This window comes from Perca flavescens, chromosome 17 (genome assembly GCF_004354835.1).
Source record: "Perca flavescens isolate YP-PL-M2 chromosome 17, PFLA_1.0, whole genome shotgun sequence".
Taxonomy (NCBI): Eukaryota; Metazoa; Chordata; class Actinopteri; order Perciformes; family Percidae; genus Perca; species Perca flavescens.
The window spans coordinates 12,604,669-12,626,233 of record NC_041347.1 but is presented as its reverse complement, the minus strand read 5'-3'; the positions used below and the strand labels follow the sequence as shown (position 1 = coordinate 12,626,233).

At 42.2% G+C, this 21,565-nt stretch overlaps 1 protein-coding gene across 5 annotated transcripts; it reads left to right on the top strand.

The window, feature by feature from the left end:
- The first annotated feature begins 858 nt into the window (after positions 1-858).
- On the top strand, positions 859-21,523 carry vit (vitrin). 5 transcript variants are annotated; one of them, XM_028603046.1, is made up of 23 exons: positions 859-921; positions 6,203-6,293; positions 6,512-6,577; positions 7,218-7,374; positions 7,470-7,603; positions 7,684-7,761; positions 8,431-8,607; positions 9,265-9,309; positions 9,741-9,779; positions 9,871-9,921; positions 10,243-10,305; positions 10,871-10,933; positions 13,171-13,245; positions 14,002-14,067; positions 14,805-14,867; positions 15,470-15,532; positions 15,786-15,830; positions 16,427-16,492; positions 17,118-17,265; positions 17,355-17,458; positions 18,326-18,552; positions 19,000-19,513; positions 20,033-21,523. In XM_028603046.1, exons 2-23 carry the CDS (start codon positions 6,260-6,262, stop codon positions 20,209-20,211), a joined length of 2,457 nt encoding a protein of 818 aa, XP_028458847.1. In that variant the 5' UTR covers positions 859-921; positions 6,203-6,259; the 3' UTR covers positions 20,212-21,523. The 5 variants fall into 5 exon arrangements, with proteins under 5 accessions (XP_028458847.1, XP_028458849.1, XP_028458850.1 ...); XM_028603048.1 differs by lacking the exon at positions 10,871-10,933; XM_028603049.1 differs by lacking the exons at positions 9,741-9,779; positions 9,871-9,921.
- The last annotated feature ends 42 nt before the right edge of the window (positions 21,524-21,565 follow it).

Genomic DNA, 21,565 nt, shown 5'->3' with positions numbered 1-21,565 from the left:
AAGGTGGATTCTGCGTTTGTGCAAATACCATAATAACATGCACAATGAGCTCTTTTACAGCAGCCCTTAAGAACTTTAAATCAAAATTGCAATCAGCTTCAGCTTAAGCATCCATATAGTGCATAATAACAGCAGCATGTGTGCCAATCTGCATAATCTAACAGGCTCTCCCTGTTAAAGTAGTTGAGGTTGAGATATGAATGTGTGTTACGGGGGATGTTGTTGGAGTTCACATGTACTGTAGACCAGCAGCAGACAAAAGCCACAAACCCCAAAGTGACAGTGGATGTGACTTCAAGTGTCTGTTTCTCAAACAGGTGTTGATTGGTTTATTTAGTGGAGGAGGGGTGATTACTCTGGTGAGAGTTGACACACTGCTCTTAGTTGATTTATTTCTCAGTCAGATGATGGGATGAGTGAGTTGCAGAACACATAGCTGGGGTTTCCTCCCTTACATAACAGAAAATATGCAGCTTAAAGTGCCAATATAAAGCACATCCATTCCCTGGGCGTGCTAAAACTATGAATATACTATATGTGTTGGCTGCTTCTGTCCTAAAAAAAACAAAAAAAAACCATGTCAAACAAACAAAAGGATGCTTGCACGCACTGCTACGCTAGTACCAGTTCTGCATCCTCTCATGATGGCCCCGGGTTACTGATCTACTCCTGCCTGGGTGAAGAGAGCTGGGTGGTTGAAGTGGGATGGGCAAAGAGGGGAAACTCTGGCCCCGTCCCGTCCTCCACTTTTAATGAGCGCTCCGATCATGCAGGAGTAAAAGTCCAGGTGGAACAGTTCAGCGCCTGCACACACGCCCGCTGATCCAACATTATTTTTCAATGAAAGAGTGAGGACTCGGGGAAGACTGCGCAAGGAATTACTTTTGTTTTAACTCCTGTAGAACTATTTTACCTTCTCAGGTAAGTTTACCTTTATTGCTCTACGGAGATGAGGATTTTGAACAGAGAGCTACAATTCAGCATATGAAGTTTACTGATGCGTGGCGTGAATACATTTTTAAATGGTGCGTAATTGCGCGTAATTGATTGCGTACAAGCGAAAAACCTTCGGTAATCAGCTCTGTAAGGAGTTTTAACCAACACTACACGAGGTTTTAGAGTTTTTGTTTTTTATTAACTAATGTCTTTTGCAATATGTGACTCATGATTCATTTCAGCTTGTGAGGTTCGACAGGCGGCCCAAATAAGCGTAAATCTGCTTCAGTTCAGTGTTTACTTTGTAAATGTTTCTTAGTCTTTCGCTCTTTTTTAAGAAAACACCCACTTGCTTTTTCCTAAAGTGAGGTTTTTATCTGAATAAATTCAGACATTTCATGATCATTCCTACTGTAGCCTACAAACTCTCAATGCTGATTATGAAACTGATCTGTGGGAAATGATACGTCTTTATTTATATTTCTGTCCAGCTAGCCCAAGCCTTTATTTTGAAATGACTCATTTTGCCAATGAAATAATAAGCAAACCCGACAAGTGAATTTTTCAGCTTTTATTTTTATGTCTTGCACATTATGTTTGACATTTCTTTGTGTATTATTTCTGAAATTTCTGTATGGTTTGAATGAGCCTGATTAGGCACAGGTGGTCTCTATATATATTATGTCCAGCAGCAGACGACAGGCTCTGGCTTGCACTTAAGATGGTGCCAAGAATGAAAGTAATTCAGCCTGTTATGTGCTTGATAAACAAATACTGTCCCAGCAACAGACCAAAAGGCTACAGAAATGACCTTGTAGAGACATGTTGGCTTTCCTGTGTGTCTGATCTCTTCTATGGTTGTTTAGTTGGCTTGTTGCTACAGCACTTGGCACATCTACCATGCTTACAGTACTTTTTTGACACCTGTGAATGCTGGGATTTAACAGTCCCTGGCACTGGGTGTCTGTAAATACTGTCTTACTGTAGGCATGCCATCACTTAGGAACACTGTGAAAAGTTCTAGTCAGGTCACAGCACTCAAAAAAAACCTCAGTCCCCATTTGGTGCTTACACTTGTTGCATTTACACTGGCCACCCCAGCCAAGGAATGCGGGTGCTGCTGAAATGGAGGAAGATTAAAATACATGAAGCTGCATAGCCCTAAAGACCATCATAACTGATGGAAAAGCTGGAGATAATGACATTTTCAGTGTATTATCATCAGTGCTTATCAACAACTAAGACTGTGGTTCACCAGTCACAGGTGTGTGGTCTGCCCATGCTTTGAGAACACGTGTGCTGGTATTTGGAATAGGCACAGGTAGCTACTGTACATCCTGTTTGCATTATAGCCACTGATAGCCTATCTGGGACACTCCTGCAAGGTGTGATTTTCATCCTGCATTATTATTTGCCTGCAGGAGCTGAAACAGTAGACCAACAGTCTTTGCACAAATCTGCTGGGCCTTGTAATCCCAGTTAGGTTATTTTGTGCATGTAATCCACATTGTAGTAAGAATGTTATCCGAATTGAATTGCGCTTTAATTCCTCAAACTATGTGACTGTCTGAGCTGCTGGGTTTGAAAGTGACTGAGCCCCCTGCTGCACAGAACCTTTCATCTTTCATCTTCAGTGGTTTTTCTTGCAAAGTGTGTCATAGTTATTACTGTAACAGTTTGTTTGATTTATGTCCCCACCCAGTAGAAATCAGATGCAGAATATGCGCAACGTGGTGAAAAATAAAGCATTCTGGCAATGCAGAGGCCAGGTAAAGCAGTGCATGCCTTATCTAAAGTTTAGCACAGGTGTACGTAGGATATAAAACACCTACAGTGTGCAACCTACCCTGATTGTGACGTATGGTGGTGGAATCTGAATGCCCTCTCATACAGTGGCCGTCTCCAAAGCTATCTGAGCATGTGAAAAGTTATCCCAGATCTCGGTTTATGTTTGATTATTTTATCCTTTAGTTGTTTAGTTTAGTTGTGTGTGTGTGTGTGTGTGTGTGTGTGTGTGTGTTTTTGCGCGCGTCTCCCCAGGATTATTATCTAGTGTACAGGAAACTCCCTACAGTGTTTGTCAAAGGATATCATTTGCCCCACTTTTCACTGCTCGGAGAAGGAGGCATTTAGAGGCTCACACTGAGAACACAAATTAAGAGGTCTGAAATTATTGTCATTTTTTTGCACATTTCATTTTGTCCAACAATGATGTCATGCCTCTCTTAAAGGACTCACTGAACAAAGGCTTCTTTTGGAGTGTTTGTGCGCTAGAAGTAGCTCAATGTCGGAGAACTTGGGGTTCACGGTTCAGATTTCCTCGCAGGTGTATTACAGATCAGTTTTGTAATTTACATTATCCAGTGAAGTGCGCTGACTCACCTCACATATGCTGCAGGTCTGTCTCCTGTACTGTAGATGTACATATCTGTCCAAGCTTGTTCCCAGCCTCAGCTTTCTTCCCCCGCAAGGACAAATTGTAGTCCTGACTGTGCAGCAGTGAACCATCTGCCTGTCAAAGCACAACACTGTGGAAAAATCGTGTCAGTGCTCATGAATGTCAGATAAAAATGTAGAGCTGCATTAGGGAAAGTCCTATTACTGCCAACTGCAGTTATATTCATTTTACCTTAACATGATGTGTTATGTTTGCGGTGTGTATTGACTCAAAAATACCATCATTAGATGAAAAATCATGCACTTCAGTACACCACAAGCACCTTGTGCACACATTATGTAGAAGCTGCAATACAGACCTATGCATGGAAATGGCTGATCGAGGTAACATTTCATTACACTGATACTCATGTTTAGGAGCCTGACAGGACTGTGATGCAATCTGATACAGATCCATCACAGGATGCTATTGTTTAGGAGACATTTGGTGATTCATTCTTAAATTTTAAAGGGATGGTTCAATATTTTGTTGAATGCACCTATTCACTTACGTAGATGCTGTGTCCAAATCTTATAAAATCCAATGGTTAATACAGTTTAGATTTTTTTTTTTTTAAATCAGGACACAAACCAAAGTGTAAAACACATTGTGTTTTTATTGGGGGTTATGTGCCAGACTATTTCATACGGTGGCATTTCTTGGTTAGGCACAGTGAATTCCTGGGGTCCTGCTGTCACCTTAACATTGCCAAGTAACTTGCAAAGATTACAGTAAGTTACTGCGCCCGTCCAAGTGATAACCTCCCTTAAAACCACAGCTTGCGGTTTTACACTTCTGTTTTTGTATAAATTAAAACAAACTAAATATAACGTTAATTTGTGAGCTTTAGAGGAGCTGGTAGGCAGATTTCGAGCCAGGCTAGATGTTTTCCAGTTTCCAGTCTTACTAAGCTAGGCTAACAGGTTGCTAGCTCTGGCTTCATATTTAGCGTACAGACTGTTTGAAAAAATTTTTACTTTGGGAAATTGTGAAATGTTTCTGTCACTGCCAATTCCGTGCTTTATGAGAGATTGACTAACTTAATTTGATCAATAAAATGTAGGGATTGTATGTATACCTCTGCACTCCAGTTAGAATTATCAAGGATAAAAACCAAGCAACAGCCTCTGGTGCTGTCAAATGAAGCCATTGCGGAGTGCCAAAAACTGCAGTTCATTGAGTTGCCACTCCAAAAGGGAGTCAATTCCCATAGACCCCCATGTTAAAATGTTTAAATTTACAGCAGAATTAAACATGTTTCCAGCCTGGTACAAAAAATGGTTTTGGTCTCCCTATAGCTAAGTTCCCCCTTCAATACAATTATAACTTGCCTGTTTTGTAATATTCAGGATTAAAGTTCTGCTTTGAGTGACAGGTGTGCTGCCATCACAGGAGGCAAGCGTAGACTGTAGCCTCAGCTCCATCCACACACCACCTATTTGCCCATTTTTGGATTAGCCGATGTCAGGTACTGCCGAGATGGCGACTACATCCATATTTTATACAGTCTATGATAAAACCCCAATAAAGCCCATGACTTATTTCTTTTTTTAAACCTTTTATTTATGTTTTGCCCTGTTCACACTTACACAGTTATTCACACTAACTGGAGCAGTTGGAAGTTAAAGGCCTTGCTCAAAGGCACCTCACTAGTTGTTTTAAGGTAGAGACTCTCCTCACATAAATGTATCCTCCTGGGATCCAATTGGCGATCTTCTAGTCAGATCGAATAAGACAGGTTTATTTTTACATTGCATTTTCAATAGTACTACTTCATATTGCTAACATGCACAGTCTGAACTGCATCTGACTATGCCTCAGAGGTCGCTGTATCACATGTTCCCTCTTGATCAGATTGAACCTGCTGGTGTGTAGTGGCAGTGACAGACAAGATGCCGCCCTGGAGGGAGGTACAGCAGTCCCCTTTTAACAGGGAGGCCTCAGTCATCACCTCCCGGATGAGGAGCTCCATCCCATCGCCTCGACAGGGACTGGGGTAGCTCTCATATTTAGCTTATTTTCCAGCCAATGTAAGACTTTCTCTGGCTGTCTGTCTTAGTTCAGACGTTGCTGTTGTAGGGCTACACTATCATTACTACAAGAGACCTGCAGTGTCTGGAAGGAGGTCTTGGCGACCCACTTCTGTTCTTGTTATCACAGGCTTCCACTTTAATGTATGTCTTTACATGGGTAAATCTTTTGACTCAGAATTACAGCACATAATTAAATGTTTTGTGTACTGTAAACAGACTGTATTTCAAACTGGGATCCAGCTTGTTGTGGTTGTCGGTGTCAAACAAAGAAGTCATCTGATTGAACACATTCCCCCATTCCTTACACATTAAATTGTGTCTGTGTACTCTTTAATTGAGTCTGACTCCTCAGATAGAGGGAGGGCTCTTACATACTGTTTTGTCTCAGCCCAGATGTTTGCTGTGGAGCTTCTGATTGGCAAATACTTTCAGCCTTGTGTAAACCAAATAATTGGAACAAGACACATTGAGCTATGCCAAAATACAATCGGTATTTGATCTGACTGATCTTAGAAGTAGGCGAGACAATGTGAGTTACGATGAATGTTTAATTGTCCACATTTGGCCTTTTGGACGCTGGATGAGTCATTCAGCTCTGCGTATAGTTACAGTGCACAGTCTGTCTGCTATTTATCCAAAAATCTCTGGAAAGTGTATCTCAGTGGCACAAGTTTACTCTGTCTTGTTTCTAGCTGACACTCAAAAAAGTGTCCAAAATTACTTTCAGTGAGTAAGCAGTCAGGAAGCAGGAAATGAGTTTCAGAGGATACATTCTGCTGCTTCTCTTCTCTCTAAGGTTGGGAGGTTAGACAAGGACATCTGGCTGACCCGCTGAAGCAGCACACCACCCATCATGAGCAGAGCATCACTCACTGCCATCTGCCTCGGTGAGCAACCCGTCTGTCTTTCTGCAGGAGTACGCTGGTTTTAAATATATCATCCTCCACAACGTTTCATATTTCCAAAATACTCCTTCAGACTCAGTTTTCTATGCATTCATCAAACAGCAGCATCCTCTGTGTAGGTGCTGTGTGTACAGTAAACACACCGATGATTATGTTACTTTGTCTGCTATTATGTGAAACTCCCTCTGTCTCACACACAGCGCTACTCCTCTCCTGTGCTTGCTGGGCCAGGCCTGACGGATCAAAGAACAAGAAACCAAAGCTAGGTAGACATCATCAACAAGCAAGCCTGTAATCTCTGTTAGCCCCAGTGTTATTGTCTCCACTGCAGTCTCTTTTAATTCACTTATTCAAAAAGTCACTTCAAAATGTAAAAACTTCCAATCTTTATTTATAGGCTGGAAACATTACAAGGCTGGAAACAGTTAACATTGATTTGATACATGCTGAAGTGTAGTCATTGGAATTCGGGCTACAACTAACTAATTGTTGTCATTATCTATTGTTTTTTTTGGGATGATTATTTTCTTGATCAATCAATACATCATTTGGTCCATAAAATGCCAGTAAATGTGAAAAATGCCCACCATGATTTCCAAAGTAAGGTCATCCAATTGCTTGTTTTATCCGACCAACTCTCCAAAACTTATTCAGTAAACTATCCCATAATAAAAAGAAAATCTGAACTTACACAAATAGTTAGTTATTTGCAAAATAACTGAAACAATTATTTGTTCATCAAAATAGTTGCAGATATTATTTATGTAAACTGACTCATTGACTGTAATTGACTAATTGTTTAAGCTCTAATTGCACTGCTGTCGAAACAATGGTAATACGTAACATCTTGACCTGTCTAATATCCTGTTTTCAACCATCTTGCTCTACTTCTTCTTCCCTCCACAGTTGTTCCAGCCATAGAGTGTGATGTCAGAGCAGGAAAGATCAATCTCCCAGAGTTCATAGTCAAATGTCCCGCACATTGTAAGGAGACAAAGCAGCAAGTCTATGGGACAGGCGTGTTCGCCTCCATCTCCAGCATCTGCAACGCAGCCATACACAGGTTAACAGTAGTTGTGATGAATGTGAGACATCTTTATGGCAGTCAAAATAGTCTTTTATCAGTAATATATCTGATAATACATTCTGTATCCACAGTGGCGTCATCACCAACACAGGAGGGAAGGTGATAGTGAGGAAAATGGCCGGGAAGAACATCTACAAAGGCAGTAATGCCAATGGAGTGCGCTCACTGTCTCTACCTAAGTGGAGGGAGTCATTCGTTGTCTCAGGTATTAATGATGAAATTAACACTGTTAAACACAGTTCTTTAGAGTTAGACCTCCAACCAGATGGTTTTATTTTGTTTCAGTGGGGAAGCCCAAGAAAGGAGTGATCTACCCATCTACTCTGGACTACGTCCCCTCAAGACCAACCTACGTGAAAACAAGTGAGAGGAGGGTTATTTTTACACAAGCATCATGCATCTTTTACGTGAATATGAATTTTGGTGCATTAAAATCAGTTCGTCATTGAGTGGATTGACAGATCCCTGGTGTTTCACAATGATAGGACATCTAATTAGGACCCAGTAAGTACTGATTTGGTGATTTGTAATTCAAAAAACTATCTAGACATGTTGGTTCAAACTGAGAGAAATTTGGTTAAAACATGAAAGGTTTTTAGATGTCCAGACAACATATAATCATTATTTCCACAGCATTTTCATTCACTATATTTATTTTATTTATAGTTAGGACATTTTCACATTAAAATCTAGCTATTGAAAAGCTGTTAAAACAAAGGTTAATTGAAAGGTGGACATCTAAAAACCTTTACTTTCCAAGCAATTTTTGCCCAGTTTTAACCCTGACATCTTGACGTCTTTTGGTTTACAAATCACCAGATAAGTGTGTTCTGGGGACAAAGTTACTACAGAGACGTCCCCCCCACTTGAGTCTGGCATGTTGAACTTCGCTCAGGTTGAATGAGGAGTCAGAGTACTGCAGTCCGGTGAAGAATGTCGAGAATGCTTAAAACACAGCAGTTACTGTAGACGCTCTTCCTCCCCATCAATCTGTCTTATACAAGACCGCCTTAATTTATCATCTCCTTTCAGGTCAAAAGGAGGCCACCACAGCGCTGCCTATGACAACAACACCTGAACCCACCACAACTACAACACCTGAACCCACCACCACCACACTGGCTACCACCACAACCACCACCACTACACCTCCACCACCACCGACTACTACCAAGCCTCGTGCTGCTGTGCATAAAGTCAGGGATGCAGGTGATTTAAACAACCACGCACATCATTTCTGCATCTAAACGTACAAAATGTACAAAAAGCTAATTCTTTCCTCGAAATCAATGGACCCATGTATGTTATGTGCAGGATTGCGTATTTACTTGGATGCAGGATGCTGTTAATGATCCAGTAATACCAATCCACACAGAAGATCCACTGCAGCAAGTGTGTCGCCTAGCGGACGTCTTACTAACATTAGCAGCTTGTAACTAGAAATGATTGTTTGCCAGAACGAGCTTTCATTTGTGTGAAACTGAGTGATGAAGACGAGTGATTGCAGCTGGTAATTTCAAGGCGCAACTGCAATTATGACAAATTACAGCTGGTCTGTGACGAAGTTAGCACGATGCTGCTCAGCTGCTTGACTGACTTTACCGTACACTTGATCACCAGACCTTTCATCACTCTCATTAAATGAAAACATTATCAGACGGTAATCACTGTGAGTCATCTGCACTATTTTTTGGATAGAAATGCAGCAACAGTGAGTAGACAATGCAGCAATATCTTAAGGTATGTGTGTAAATGAGATGGGCTCTCTGCCAGACAACCTCCCACCCGTCTCTTTCTCCTTCATTTTCTGTAACATTATCTCTCTTCTCTCCATACTGGCACCCCATTTGTCTTTCTTTTATCTAGGCAGCAGTCACCCATACCTTGCCTCTGTGGCAGCCGCAAGTTCAAGTAAGTGAAGCAAAGCAAAGGAAAGAGTTTTATTTTTTTTATTTTTTTTGGTGGCATGAGAGGGTGTTCCTTTGGACTGGGATGTATGCAGGAATACGTGTTTACATCAAGCATGTGGTGTTGGCATTACGTCTGTCCTCTGGGAATAGTGTGCATCAGGATTAATCAAGTATTCTGTATTAAAGGTATCGGTTGGCCTGCTTTCAAAGCAAGTTTGTCATTATGAATGGCACAACTTGTGTATTTAATAATGGACATCCGTTCAGTTCACTTGTTTTAAGCCCAAAACGTAAAACAGTAAAGCCATGCCCTGGGTTATTGGTTCATACTAAATCCAAAACATTGTTGTATTTGCTACATTTGCATCTAATTTACATGAAAAAACATTTTGTCTAAATTTGCCCATACTGTTATTCTCAACACTGGGATAGGACAGTCACAGAATGGTCAAGGAAAGAGTCCCAGCCAAGGTATGTCTATACTCTCACTGATTCTGCAGCTCTTGAAAAGTCCTTTACACCACATATAACAATTTAACTAAACCATGGCATTTCTTCAAAGTACTCAGAGGAAGTGCCTATCCGAATAGATTCCCACAACGTGCCAGTGCAGGTAAACCAAGCTTTAATCTTCCTGATGTGTCATTTTTGTTTTCTACCTTAACCAGAGATTGCCTCAACATTTGATCTTTGCTCTATCGTTCTTTTGTACTGATATACGTGAACTCTGCATGACTGTATGTGCACAACTGCTTCAAAAGACTTGGACTAGTTTTCTAACACACGGTCAGACCAGATTGTTCTGGAGAAGCCCAACTTCTGTTCTGTTGTCTTTCAAGGTCAATTTTTAACCCAATGTTTTGTGCAGATAAAAAAGAGGAGTGTTATTTTCATGTTGTCTCGTTATACGTTTGTCTTTCAATCTTGGTCCCAGGCATGCGCAGACCAGAGGCAGGGGCAACCATCAGGAGACAGCCATCCTCTCCAGTTGGTCCAGGTAAGCCTCATCACTAACACACACACACACACACACACACACACACACACACACACACACACACATTCAGAGTAACAAATAGGTAGACATGGTGGGACTGACAGGGAATGTGGGCCAGGGGCAGCAGAGGGGACAGATGTCTTTGTTGGAACAAGAATCCAGGAGACGTAGACCTCTGTAAGTCTGACCCTCGTATCCACACCCATAAGCCCTGTGATCTTCACCCCAGGGTCACCACTAACCCCCTCCATCAAGCAGCTCAGCTAACATTCCTTTCAGGATAGTCACTGTTCTCTGTCATCAGGCACATCCTCTTATTCATGTTTTCATTTTCCGAGATGAAAAGAGGCAAATAAGGCAGAGTTAAGGCATGTAAATACGCCCAGCATATATCCCTTTGTTTTTGATATCATGCTGCGGAGAAAATGCCTTCAAGTTCACTCAAAGCAAAACAGCTGGGCTGCATTTGTGGATGGAGCCCCCGAACTGAAGCTCACTTCTGTCCCCCTTCTCCCTCCTTTTCCTCTCTTATTTCTATCTGCCTGTTTCTCATTGCAACAAACAGCTTTTAACAGGGTTCAGCCGGCTCCGCCCGAGCGGACTCCAACCATGAGCCAGTCAAACCCCGGTAAGTATCTCCAGACCCTGAAACTGCACTAGCAGACGCAATCACTGACGTAGAGAAGTCGTCAGGTTGGATCAAACAGGGGAACAACTAGGGCCATTAAACCCTGGTTGAAATGTTTTATAAAGCAGCACTAATGTTTACCCTCTGTGGGATACTGTGGTTCAATGCGTGGCCAGTCCTCGACGAGCAGGAATACAATTACATACTTTCACTCAACCCAACGTGAAAAAATGAGCAGTGAGTATGTTGATACGACTCAGAGATGGGCGACAATGTGATATCATGGTCCTGAATTTCATCTTGCGCCGTATCTCCACTATTCTGAGACAGCAGCAAACTCTCAACTCTCTCTTCTAGATAAGACCACGATGAGAAACACGCTCTGTCAGTACTGTAATAACAACTTATGACAGATCCCATCTGGTCTGGCCTCTTCCCCTCCCTTGTAAATGCTTGCAGAGAGGGAGATAGAGATGAAAGCAGCAGCACCAAGTGGCCCGGTGCCGCTCCCAGAGAGACGTATGACCCGATCCACAGCGCTGCAGGATCTGGGTCCACTCTCCAGCCTGTCAAGAATAGAAAGCTCTCGCCATTTAAACCAGGATAGGTTTGGGTTGCTGGAGAATGTGCTTTTGTTTTTGCTTCTGTGGAATGCAAAACCATAGATCCCTAAAATTAGACAGAGTTATATCCATTTAAATGATGGTTGATTGTATGATATGTCTAAAATGCAGTCTCAGCTGAGCTGTTTTAAGCTAGTGCATCATTTATCTGACTAACGTGTTTCTGCTGAGAGTTTGTAAAGTTTCTGATCAGTGCAGAGAACAGTTATTCAGATCAGTAGCTTGTGGATAATAGAGTGATGCTTTATTGAACCCTTAAGGAAATTCTTTAGGCTTGAGGTCAGAGGTCAGAGGTTAGGATCAGCTACACAGCAGCGCCCCTGGAGCCGCCACGGATTCAGTGTCTTTCTCAAGGACACTACAGCAAGGTGGATGCTTGCCGACTTTGGGGTTTATGAGTTGAAGGGTTTTCTCCCCGGACACTTTGCCACCCTACTGCCCCAAACAGATGTTCGAAAATTATTGCTCAGCTTTCTGGAAATGTTACGATGCAGTTTAGCCTTGCATTTGCAATGAGATGTGCCCACTTGACAACCACAAAGGTTCATGAAAAACCTGTTAAACATGTTACAATTCTGTTCGTTGGTGTTGAAATGCAATCAAATTTGCTTTATGACTTTCAGAGAAATTGCATACATTACCAACGCCCCTGCAAACTTATTGTAGACTGAGCTACAACCCAAGGTGAGGATCAGTATCCCCAATCCTGCTCTGACCTTCTGGCCGCAGTGACCACTGAAGTGGCTATGATCAGGAGAGTTAAACTCAATCCTTTTTAAAGCACCTGTTTCATCAGAAAAAATAACAACACTGTCTGCTGTGTAGTGCTGGGCCTTTGACCTGCAGCAGATTAGGCTAATCTCTGCGTCCTACTATCTACACTGTCCCTAGTTTGACACCAACTTTAGAATAATACTCCTACGCTTCACTGGGCCGCTGGCTGGGCTCTCCCAGCCCGTCCCGGTCAACAAAGGCCCTACGCACTAGCTGCCACTGGATGGGAACCAGGCTGTGTGTTTGTGTAAGCTACCCATCTACCTCAGGGAGGGGTTAACTGAAGTGTGTTGTCATGGTTTAGTCAGTGAAGACAAATACAATGCACTGTTATGGTTTTGCTCAGCTATTTGGGGTTATAGTGGTCAATCACATTTCAATTTACCTCGAGCCATACAAGAGTCTGGCCAATTAAACTGTCTGATGTTTTTGCTACGTTACAAGTCCAAAACTTTGAGTCTTTGCGAACAAATTGTGATCCAAGAGCAGCAGGTAGAAAACAGAAAAAATGAGAAACCCATTTTCTCAGAGATTTGGGCTTCCTCTGTGTCTCTATCCTGAAAAAGTTAGGCTGAAATTCACTAAAACAACCCCTTCAGTCGCTTAGTCCCTGTCTGTCTGTCTGTCTGTCTGTCTGTCTGTCTGTCTGTCTGTCTGTCTGTCTGTCTGTCTGTCTGTCTGTCTCTCTGACTCTCTGTCTGTCTGACTACTGTATTAGTGTCTAGACTTGAGGCTGAACATCTTGTGCATACCCCACTAATAACGTGGCAGGTTTAGTGGCGGTCACAAGTATGCTCCCCCTTGACGCTTAACCCAGCTTTCTAATCTTCCCCTGCACAGCTTTTCCCAGAAGGGAGTGGACACCTCCCTCCTTTCCTCGTGCTGATTGGTTCCCTGGAGCTCGACGACCAACAGGTACCAAATACAAAATAGATCATCCTCCTTCAACAATTCATAAGCTTTTTCTAATACAAATGTAAATATTTTGTATATTGCTCAAACTGACTAAGGTAAGACTGATATGGGTGCAATTATTAAGATAAATCTAAGCTTTTGATTTATTAATCCAATGCCTATTAAATAGCCTAATGAATATATTAGAATTAGAATTCTCACTTGTAGTAAGAAACAATTTTGTAAGTTTGTCTCATCTCACAGCCTAATCTATGGTGATCAATGCAAGTGAACCGTAGAGGAGCTACTTTGAAAGTCGGTTTTGCAATGAAGCATGTCATGTTGCAAATAAATGACTGAATAACACAAGTTATGGTCCCAAACACACGTTGCATCATACCATTAGAATAAGCTGTCTTTGATTGTATTAACCTCTACTTTAATGTCTGTCAAAACAAGATAAGATAAAAGAGTCTACAGCTGTGCTTTAACCCAGTGGTGCTTCCAGCTAAATGCTAACGACAGCACGCTAACATTTCTTTTACAACGTGGATGTACTGTATTAAGAGCAATTCCTCTTCCTGTAATACATTCATCTCTACATTCATGCAGGTAGAATGTTTACCATGTTCACCATCTTTTTCAGTTTCCTATGCTAACATTTGCTAATTAGCACTGAATACAAAGTGCAGCAGAGGCTGATGGGTGTGTCATTAAGCACCCTAAATGTAACCCTTGTCGTTGCTGATGCCTCCACCTTCTCTGCTGTACATTCAGACGTTAGTTATGCAGCTCCAGACTCAGGATACACGTGGAGTGAGACGGACACACCTGAGATTACGGGTAAGTCAGTCTAAGGCAGCACAACATGACAGTTTGGTGTGCACTGCCCCCCTCCATAGCGACAGGTTACTACACCTTGTATCCATTGATGTTGCATGTGCAAACATGGCATGCTTATGTGTGACTGATACAGTGAGGTATCTGCTGACCATGTATGTTTTTAATTGGCTCCATCTGTAAGTACATGCAAATTGTCTCTCAGGACAAGGGCGTAGGTTTTGTTTCAGCATTGGGGGGGGGCACATTATGTCTGGGGGTCCTACCCCATGAAATGTTGTGCGTCACACACTATTTCCTCCATTCTGGCGTATTTTTGTGCCTTTTCTGCATCAAAACTTTCTGCATATTCAAAACATCATCACATGTTTCTGTATATTTTTTTTAGGAATCATGTACATCTCAACAACAAATCTGTTAGAGAACGAGACCTTGTTAAAGCCCCCAAAAAAAAAAAACAACTACATAAATCTACGCCTATGTCTCAGGACATTGTCTTTACATGCCATCTGCCTGCCATATGAGAGAAAGCGTGGAAGAGAAGAGCATAGGGCAGGTTTATAATGTTTGCATGTGAGAGAGAGACACTGTGAGTGATAATTCTGCACAAAGCTGTTGTTTTCACTGGTATGGGATTGGTTGGGGGAAATATGTGACCAATCACAACCATGGAAATGTGTGCTTTTCCCTCTGAAATTCATTGTGGGAATACTAACAGGTTTCACAACATCCTCCTCTAGCACGGGATCCTAGGCCTGATATCTCAGAGTATGAGCGCTGGTTTTATAACTTTGGACCGTACCGTAAGTGTTTTTCTATTCTATTTACTGGGAACTAACAGGCCTTGGGGTTCAGGTCTTATATTGTAATGTGTATGGGTTGTGATTCTGCAGATGTAAAACCGGTTTTCTCACAGTGACACAGCGTCCCAGGCATGACCACACTCTCATGTTCCCAATTTATTTTCTGACACAGGACTAGTTTCATTCCTTTCTTTTGTTTAATTGAAATGGGTGGCACTGTCATTAACTCCCGGCAAGAATATAAGTGTATTTCCCAAAATGCTGAACTACATGTAGCACATTTGATTTGTTTTTTTTGTCACAGTCTTAACACTAGAAAATACAAACCACTTACAATATGGCCCATTGACAAGACACAAAAGAGCATGCAAAAAAAACCTTACCTCCAGATTATAGGCCATGGTTCCATCTGTTTGACACGGCCGAGCCTGGTTTGGAAAACTGAGTGGCCAAGCCATTTCCAGAGTGCACCACAACAATACCACCACACATCCGACCAAATGACATGGAGTGGCTGGGAGCAGGCTTTAACACCATGGTGCGTTTACATTTGTTTCATATGTGTCACAGTCTGTCGTCACTAAAAATGTCTTTACTTTTAGTGCCTCGCTCCACTGACTCAGATGGCATCCGTAAAGTGCCATTGGATACAACCCACACTAGAGGTAAGCAGTCGTTACCATGGCTACAAACAGATTGGGCACATCATATAGCATCTATAAAGCAATCCGACTTTTTCATCGTCATTTGCTCTGCTATTCAGTAAGTTGTGAGTTTACCCTAACTGCTGCTGCTTTCTTATGAGTAGAGCTTACAAAAAAAGATATTAACCTTTTGGTGTAGCTAACATTATGAGTGTTAGTGCTTTTTGTGGTAGAAATGTGCTAATGCTGAGCTTGTATGATATCATCTATGCAGTGGAGCCAGTGGATGCCTGGAAGCCAGATGCAAACCTTTATGAAGGTGAGATTGCTTGCACTACTGCACTACTACTTTTCTGCCCCCCTAAAAAAAAAAAAAAAGTCACTTTACCAGTAAGTCATCAGTTCGGACTGTACAAACAAAACCAAGGCTATCCAAGGAAAAGCATCTGGGTTTGTACTCAGCCTGTAATTGAAGGGATTTGGAGTCAAAGTCAAATGGCATGGTTGCTTGCGGATAAAATCAGTTCCTGTTTTGCATCATTTTTGCCACAACAAATACTGGATCATGATCTCTAGAAAGTGAACAGCTGCAAAGGTGCCATGTTTAATGGATATTTTTACCAAACAAACTTTCAGGTTGATAGACCTTTTGTATTGCTTTGTAGTGAGAGAGTAGAACATTTAGGAATACATAATTCCAACACATGATTAAATTTCCTTACAGGTTGATAAGGTTATGACTGTCAATTATAATTTTCTTTGCACCATCCTTTTTAAATGCCACGTGATTTCAGTGATTATTAAAGGACACAATATGCCCAGTGAAATGCATGAAAAGTCTTCATTATCGTATAAAGCCTTAAAAAGCAGATTTCAGCAAGATTTGCTTGTTGCTGTTTGTATCTTGATTTTCAGGCTTCAACGTGAGGGAGCAGGAACCTGTACCCAGAGCACCTGAGCCTGTGTCACAGGGAGACCCAAGTATGTCCCTCATCCCTCTTTAAAGCCTTATGTTTGATTATTGCATCTCCTAAATTATAAATTATTGCCTAGAATTTTGACAATCCTGGTAAAAACTGGGCCAGAGCATTCATTTCAGTGTCCCTGTGTCAAAACCTGTGGCGTGAATTAAAGGTACTGATAACATTTTGTCATGAACAAACAGTCATGTTTACATTCAGTGTTTCTCACCAAAACACACTGTATGTATCTCTGATGCTTAAAGTGTTTTTTTTTCTTCCCTCATAATACATTTTCACACATTTTTTGAAATTTGCTACCAGTGGTCAAAAACTCACGGTGCTTGGGTAGCCCACCTGGTAGAGCGCGCACCCATATACAGAGGCTCAGTAGTCGACGCAGTGGCAGCGGGTTCGGTTCTGACCTGCAGCCCTTTGCTGCACGTCATTCCCCCTCTCTCTCTCGTCTTTCATGTCTTCAGCTGTCCTATCCAATAAACGCCTAAAATGCCGCAAAAAAATCTTTTAAAATGCTTAAAATGCCCTTTAAGTCTGTTACATTGACTTCTCTGCTACTAATGCTGCAGGGCGTCAAAGTCGAACATTTTCAATTTGCTGTAACCCTGTGGTGTGTCCTGTTTTTGCAGATTGTAAGGTGGACCTGGCCTTCCTGATGGATGGGAGCTGGAGCATTGGGAAGAGGCGCTTTAAGATCCAGAAAGACTTCCTGTCTGAGGTGGCTCAGACCATCAACGTGGGTGTGGCTGGACCCATGATGGGTCTCATCCAATACGGGTAACCTCACAATACCTGTTGTGTCACTCATTATGTACCATTTTTTAGATAAGAAAACATAATGTGATCCCTTGTTGTTTTGTCTGAAGGGATGACCCTGTGACAGAGATCAGTCTGAAGTCTTACTCCAGCTCCAGAGAGGTGAAGTCAGCCATAGAAAAGATTGCGCAGAAGGGAGGCCTCTCCAATGTAGGTGAGTGACCTGCTGTTAGCTGCCAGCTACTGTAAATGCCTACACACACAAGTGTGAAAGTGAAAGGGATGCAATTATCGCATGGTTTACTGGCCAGGCACATTTTCACATGCAAGGATAGAATTAAATCTAAATCTGCTGCGAGACACTGTTAGCTAAATTATAGTCCTGCTTCTGAAAGCCGTATTTTTCCCTCTGCTCTGACCAAAAAACGTTTGGTTTTACCAGCCCATGGGGGTCAGCTTTCAGAGGACAAGTGCTGTTTTTCTGCTCTGGTTGGTACGTCAGCATCATGCATCCCACTGCCACATGTGTCTTTATGACTTGCTAAATTTTGTATTCACGTACAAATAGTGTTGTTTGTGTTCGCCCAGAAGTGCTCTCTAATCATACAACAGCATGAGTGGTTGTAAAAGCATCTATAGTCCCCAACAGAGGCTCTCCTTTTCTGCCATCGTTCAGACCATCAATAAGACTATGGCAGATTAAATGATGGGATATCACTATTTTTGTGATGATATACAGTTAAAGCAATGTTCAGAGACATGTATATTTGTACACAGGTGTTTTTTTTAGAAGGTTGCTTCCGCACATACTGGTTAGGAAATAAATACATCTCCCCAAAAAAATCTCAGTCCACTGAATGTACGTAATGAGCACTTTCAAAAGTATATATTTTTTCTCAATTGTCCTTTTGTTTCATTTCACACTCTACGGTCTATGTGTATTTTGATTTATTTGTACTTTGTGAACAACAGATTGCTTCTTCTCTCGAATGCATTCCTGCCTTTCAACCACAGACTTGTATAGAAAGTGGATGTAGTATCATTTTAACCGTCTCCCTGCTGCCCCCTGGTGCACTAATAGGAAAGGCCCTCTCCTACATCAACAAGCACTACTTCAGTGATGTCAATGGAAACCGAGGCGGAGCTCCTAACGTGGCCGTGGTCCTGGTGGACGGCTGGCCCACAGACAAGGTGGAGGAGGCGTCTCGGCTCGCTCGGGAGTCTGGCATCAACATATTCTTCGTCACCATCGAGGGCGCTGATGACAACGAGAAACAAAACCTGGTTGAGACCAACTTTGTTGACAAGGTGGGGGGTATTGTCACAGAGGTGTGTCAGTTTGAAGTGGGTCCTTCATTAGGGGTGTTGAAATTAATCATTTCATTGATGCGAACCTGGACGATTCTGCATCGATGCGGTGACAGACCATAATCGATTACTGCGGGAGGATGTTACCCATTCATTTTCCGGTCGCTGCTTTTTTTGTTTTTGTTTTGCTGAGTTCAGACACCGTTACATTCAGGAAATGTCTTTTTTTTTAAGATAAGATACTCCTTAAAAAGGGGAGTTCATACATATCTGACTGCTTGAACTTGCTGATGAAAACCATGTGTAGCAATATGTAATAAATTTGAGGAGGTGGCGCATCGCGATGCATCGCGATATCGAATCGATTCAAATCGTTGACCGGATAAACGTAATTGAATCGAATCGTGACACCAGTGAAGATTCACACCCCTATCCTTCATCCCACAGGCTGTGTGTCGGACAAACGGCTTCTTCTCCCTCCCCGTGGCCAGCTGGTTTGCTCTGAGGAAGGCCGTGCAGCCCCTGGTGAAGAGAGTGTGTGACACAGACCGCCTGGTGTGCAGCAAAACCTGCCTCAATGCCAACGACATCGCCTTCGTCATCGACGGCTCCAGCAGCGTTGGAACTGGCAACTTCCGCACGGTGCTGCAGTTTGTGGCCAACATCACGCGGGAGTTTGAGATTTCTGACACCGACACACGGGTCGGAGCTGTGCAGTACACCTACGAGCAGAGGCTGGAGTTTGGCTTCGGCCAGCACAACAACAAGGCCGAGCTGTTGAACGCCATCAAACGCATCAACTACTGGAGCGGCGGGACCAGCACCGGTGCTGCCATCACCTACGCCGCAGAGCAGCTTTTCAGCAAATCCAAACCCAACAAACGCAAGATCATGATTGTCATTACAGACGGGCGCTCCTACGACGATGTCAGGGCGCCTGCACTGGCCGTCCATCGCCAAGGTTAGAGATCAAGATTTTAAAGATCATTTTTTGGGGGGGCATTTTAGGCCTTCATTTGACAGGACAGCTGAAGACATGGAAGGGGAGAGAGAGGGGGGAATGACATAGGGCAGCAAAGGGCCGCAGGTTGGAGTTGAGCCTGCGGCCCGCTGCGTCGAGGAGTAAACCTCTATATATGGGCGATCGCTCTACCAACTGAGCTATCTAGAAACCCCAAGATTTTAGACATTTTAGGCAGATACGGTCAAGTCAAGCAGTGATTATATCCTTGCAGTTATAAAACATTTTCAAAACTCATTGTTAAAATAAAAAAATGCATAATCCCCTAATCTAAAACTAGATATTTTTGTTGTATTCTTTTTGGAGGAAAAAAGGCCAGAATCAACAATATAATTATAAAAAAAGTAGTTTCCTCCTGTGTGAGTCAGTCCACAGTGAGGTGTCATGCAGTTTGTGTTGGATGTGACAAACACATGTGAGGTCTCTGTGTGTAATCTGCCGTCCCTTCCTGTGATCTAGGTGTGATCGCCTACTCCATCGGCATTGCCTGGGCAGCCCAGGATGAGCTGGAGTACATCGCCACGGACCCAGACAAGGAGCACTCCTTCTTCGTTGATGAGTTCGACAATCTCTACAAATTTGTACCCAAGATCATCCACAACATCTGCCAGGAGTTCAACTCCCAGCCCAGAAACTGAAGACAGGACGGGTGGAGGGGAGGTGTAGAGAGGGACATCTTGATCTTGGGCGGTTTTAACAGAACGCTGATGGTAAATTTACTCACTCTGTTGCCCAGATGGCCGCGCTGGATTGGCTGCAGCGCCCCATATTTGAACAGGGAGGGGTTTTGAATTTAGGTGAGGATTGTGGGTTTGGAAAAAAACAAAATCTTAAAGTGAATCAGCATTCGGTCCCAAATATGCAGACGGTGCTAACGGTAAAGGGTGTGCATTCAGATCATTCATGTCACAGTGACATACTGACATTTCATGTATACTGTGGTGCCAGTTGTTCTCTGTTGGTGCCATAAAGAGAACAGAGTATTCCTAATCCTTTAATTATCGTACTAATAAGTCACCCTTTATAAAGTGTTTATAAGTTGTAACAAAGGGTTTTATTAATGCTAATACATCATTTCCTAATCAGTTAGATTCAATAAATCACAACATCTGGGTTGTGAAATATAGCCCTACAGTAGATCCTTCTCTGGCAATAAAGCTCATTTAGCTTTTTAGTTCATCTTGCAAACCTCTCCAATGTGCAGTTTTACCTCTGTCCTTCTGGAAAAGAGCATCTGGACCAAAATTCATTCATTATCAACTTTTCAGAGTTTACTAACCGCACATTTTATGGATTGAATTTGTAACTACAATCTTGTAAAAGCACACGACATGCTGGAGGAGCCAAAGGGATTTCTGGCAACCCTAAAGTTAAAGCCTCAAGTACAACTCACAGCACCTTTACAAAGGGTTCCTTATTAGGCAGTGGTGCCAAACATAAAGCTACCTTACTGCGATATGGTGCTTACAGAGAAATGTAGATTTTAAAGCATGCCTAGCACTTCCTCTTATGGCTTAACATACTTCATTAACTTGTGCTTTTTATACAATTCTCTGTAAAGAGGATATACCTTCTTAGAATTGGTGCATTTTAATCTTCCTAATAGGAGATTTTTTATAGTAGGGACATTGTTAAAGTTCCTCTAAAAGACTATGGTGCTGATGTTGCTGTTGGTATGAGTGGTAGTTGAACTGAGGCTTATGTGAAAGGCAAATCAACAACACGGAACAAAGAAGTGGAGGAAAGAGGAGCTTGTATATCTTTGTACAGAGTGATGGCAGATCATAAATGTGCTTCCATGCAATTCATCTCTTCACTCGTTTTCTAACCGTGTGGTTGCTTCTGACATTGCAGGCATTTCTCAGTTTTGTTGAAAGAGTATTTATGATGTTCTTCCGGTTATATCCTGTTTGTACATATGCATATTAAACGCCTTTCACTAATAATGTTCATAATTGATCAATATTTGTTTGCAATTTATAATAAAAGAAA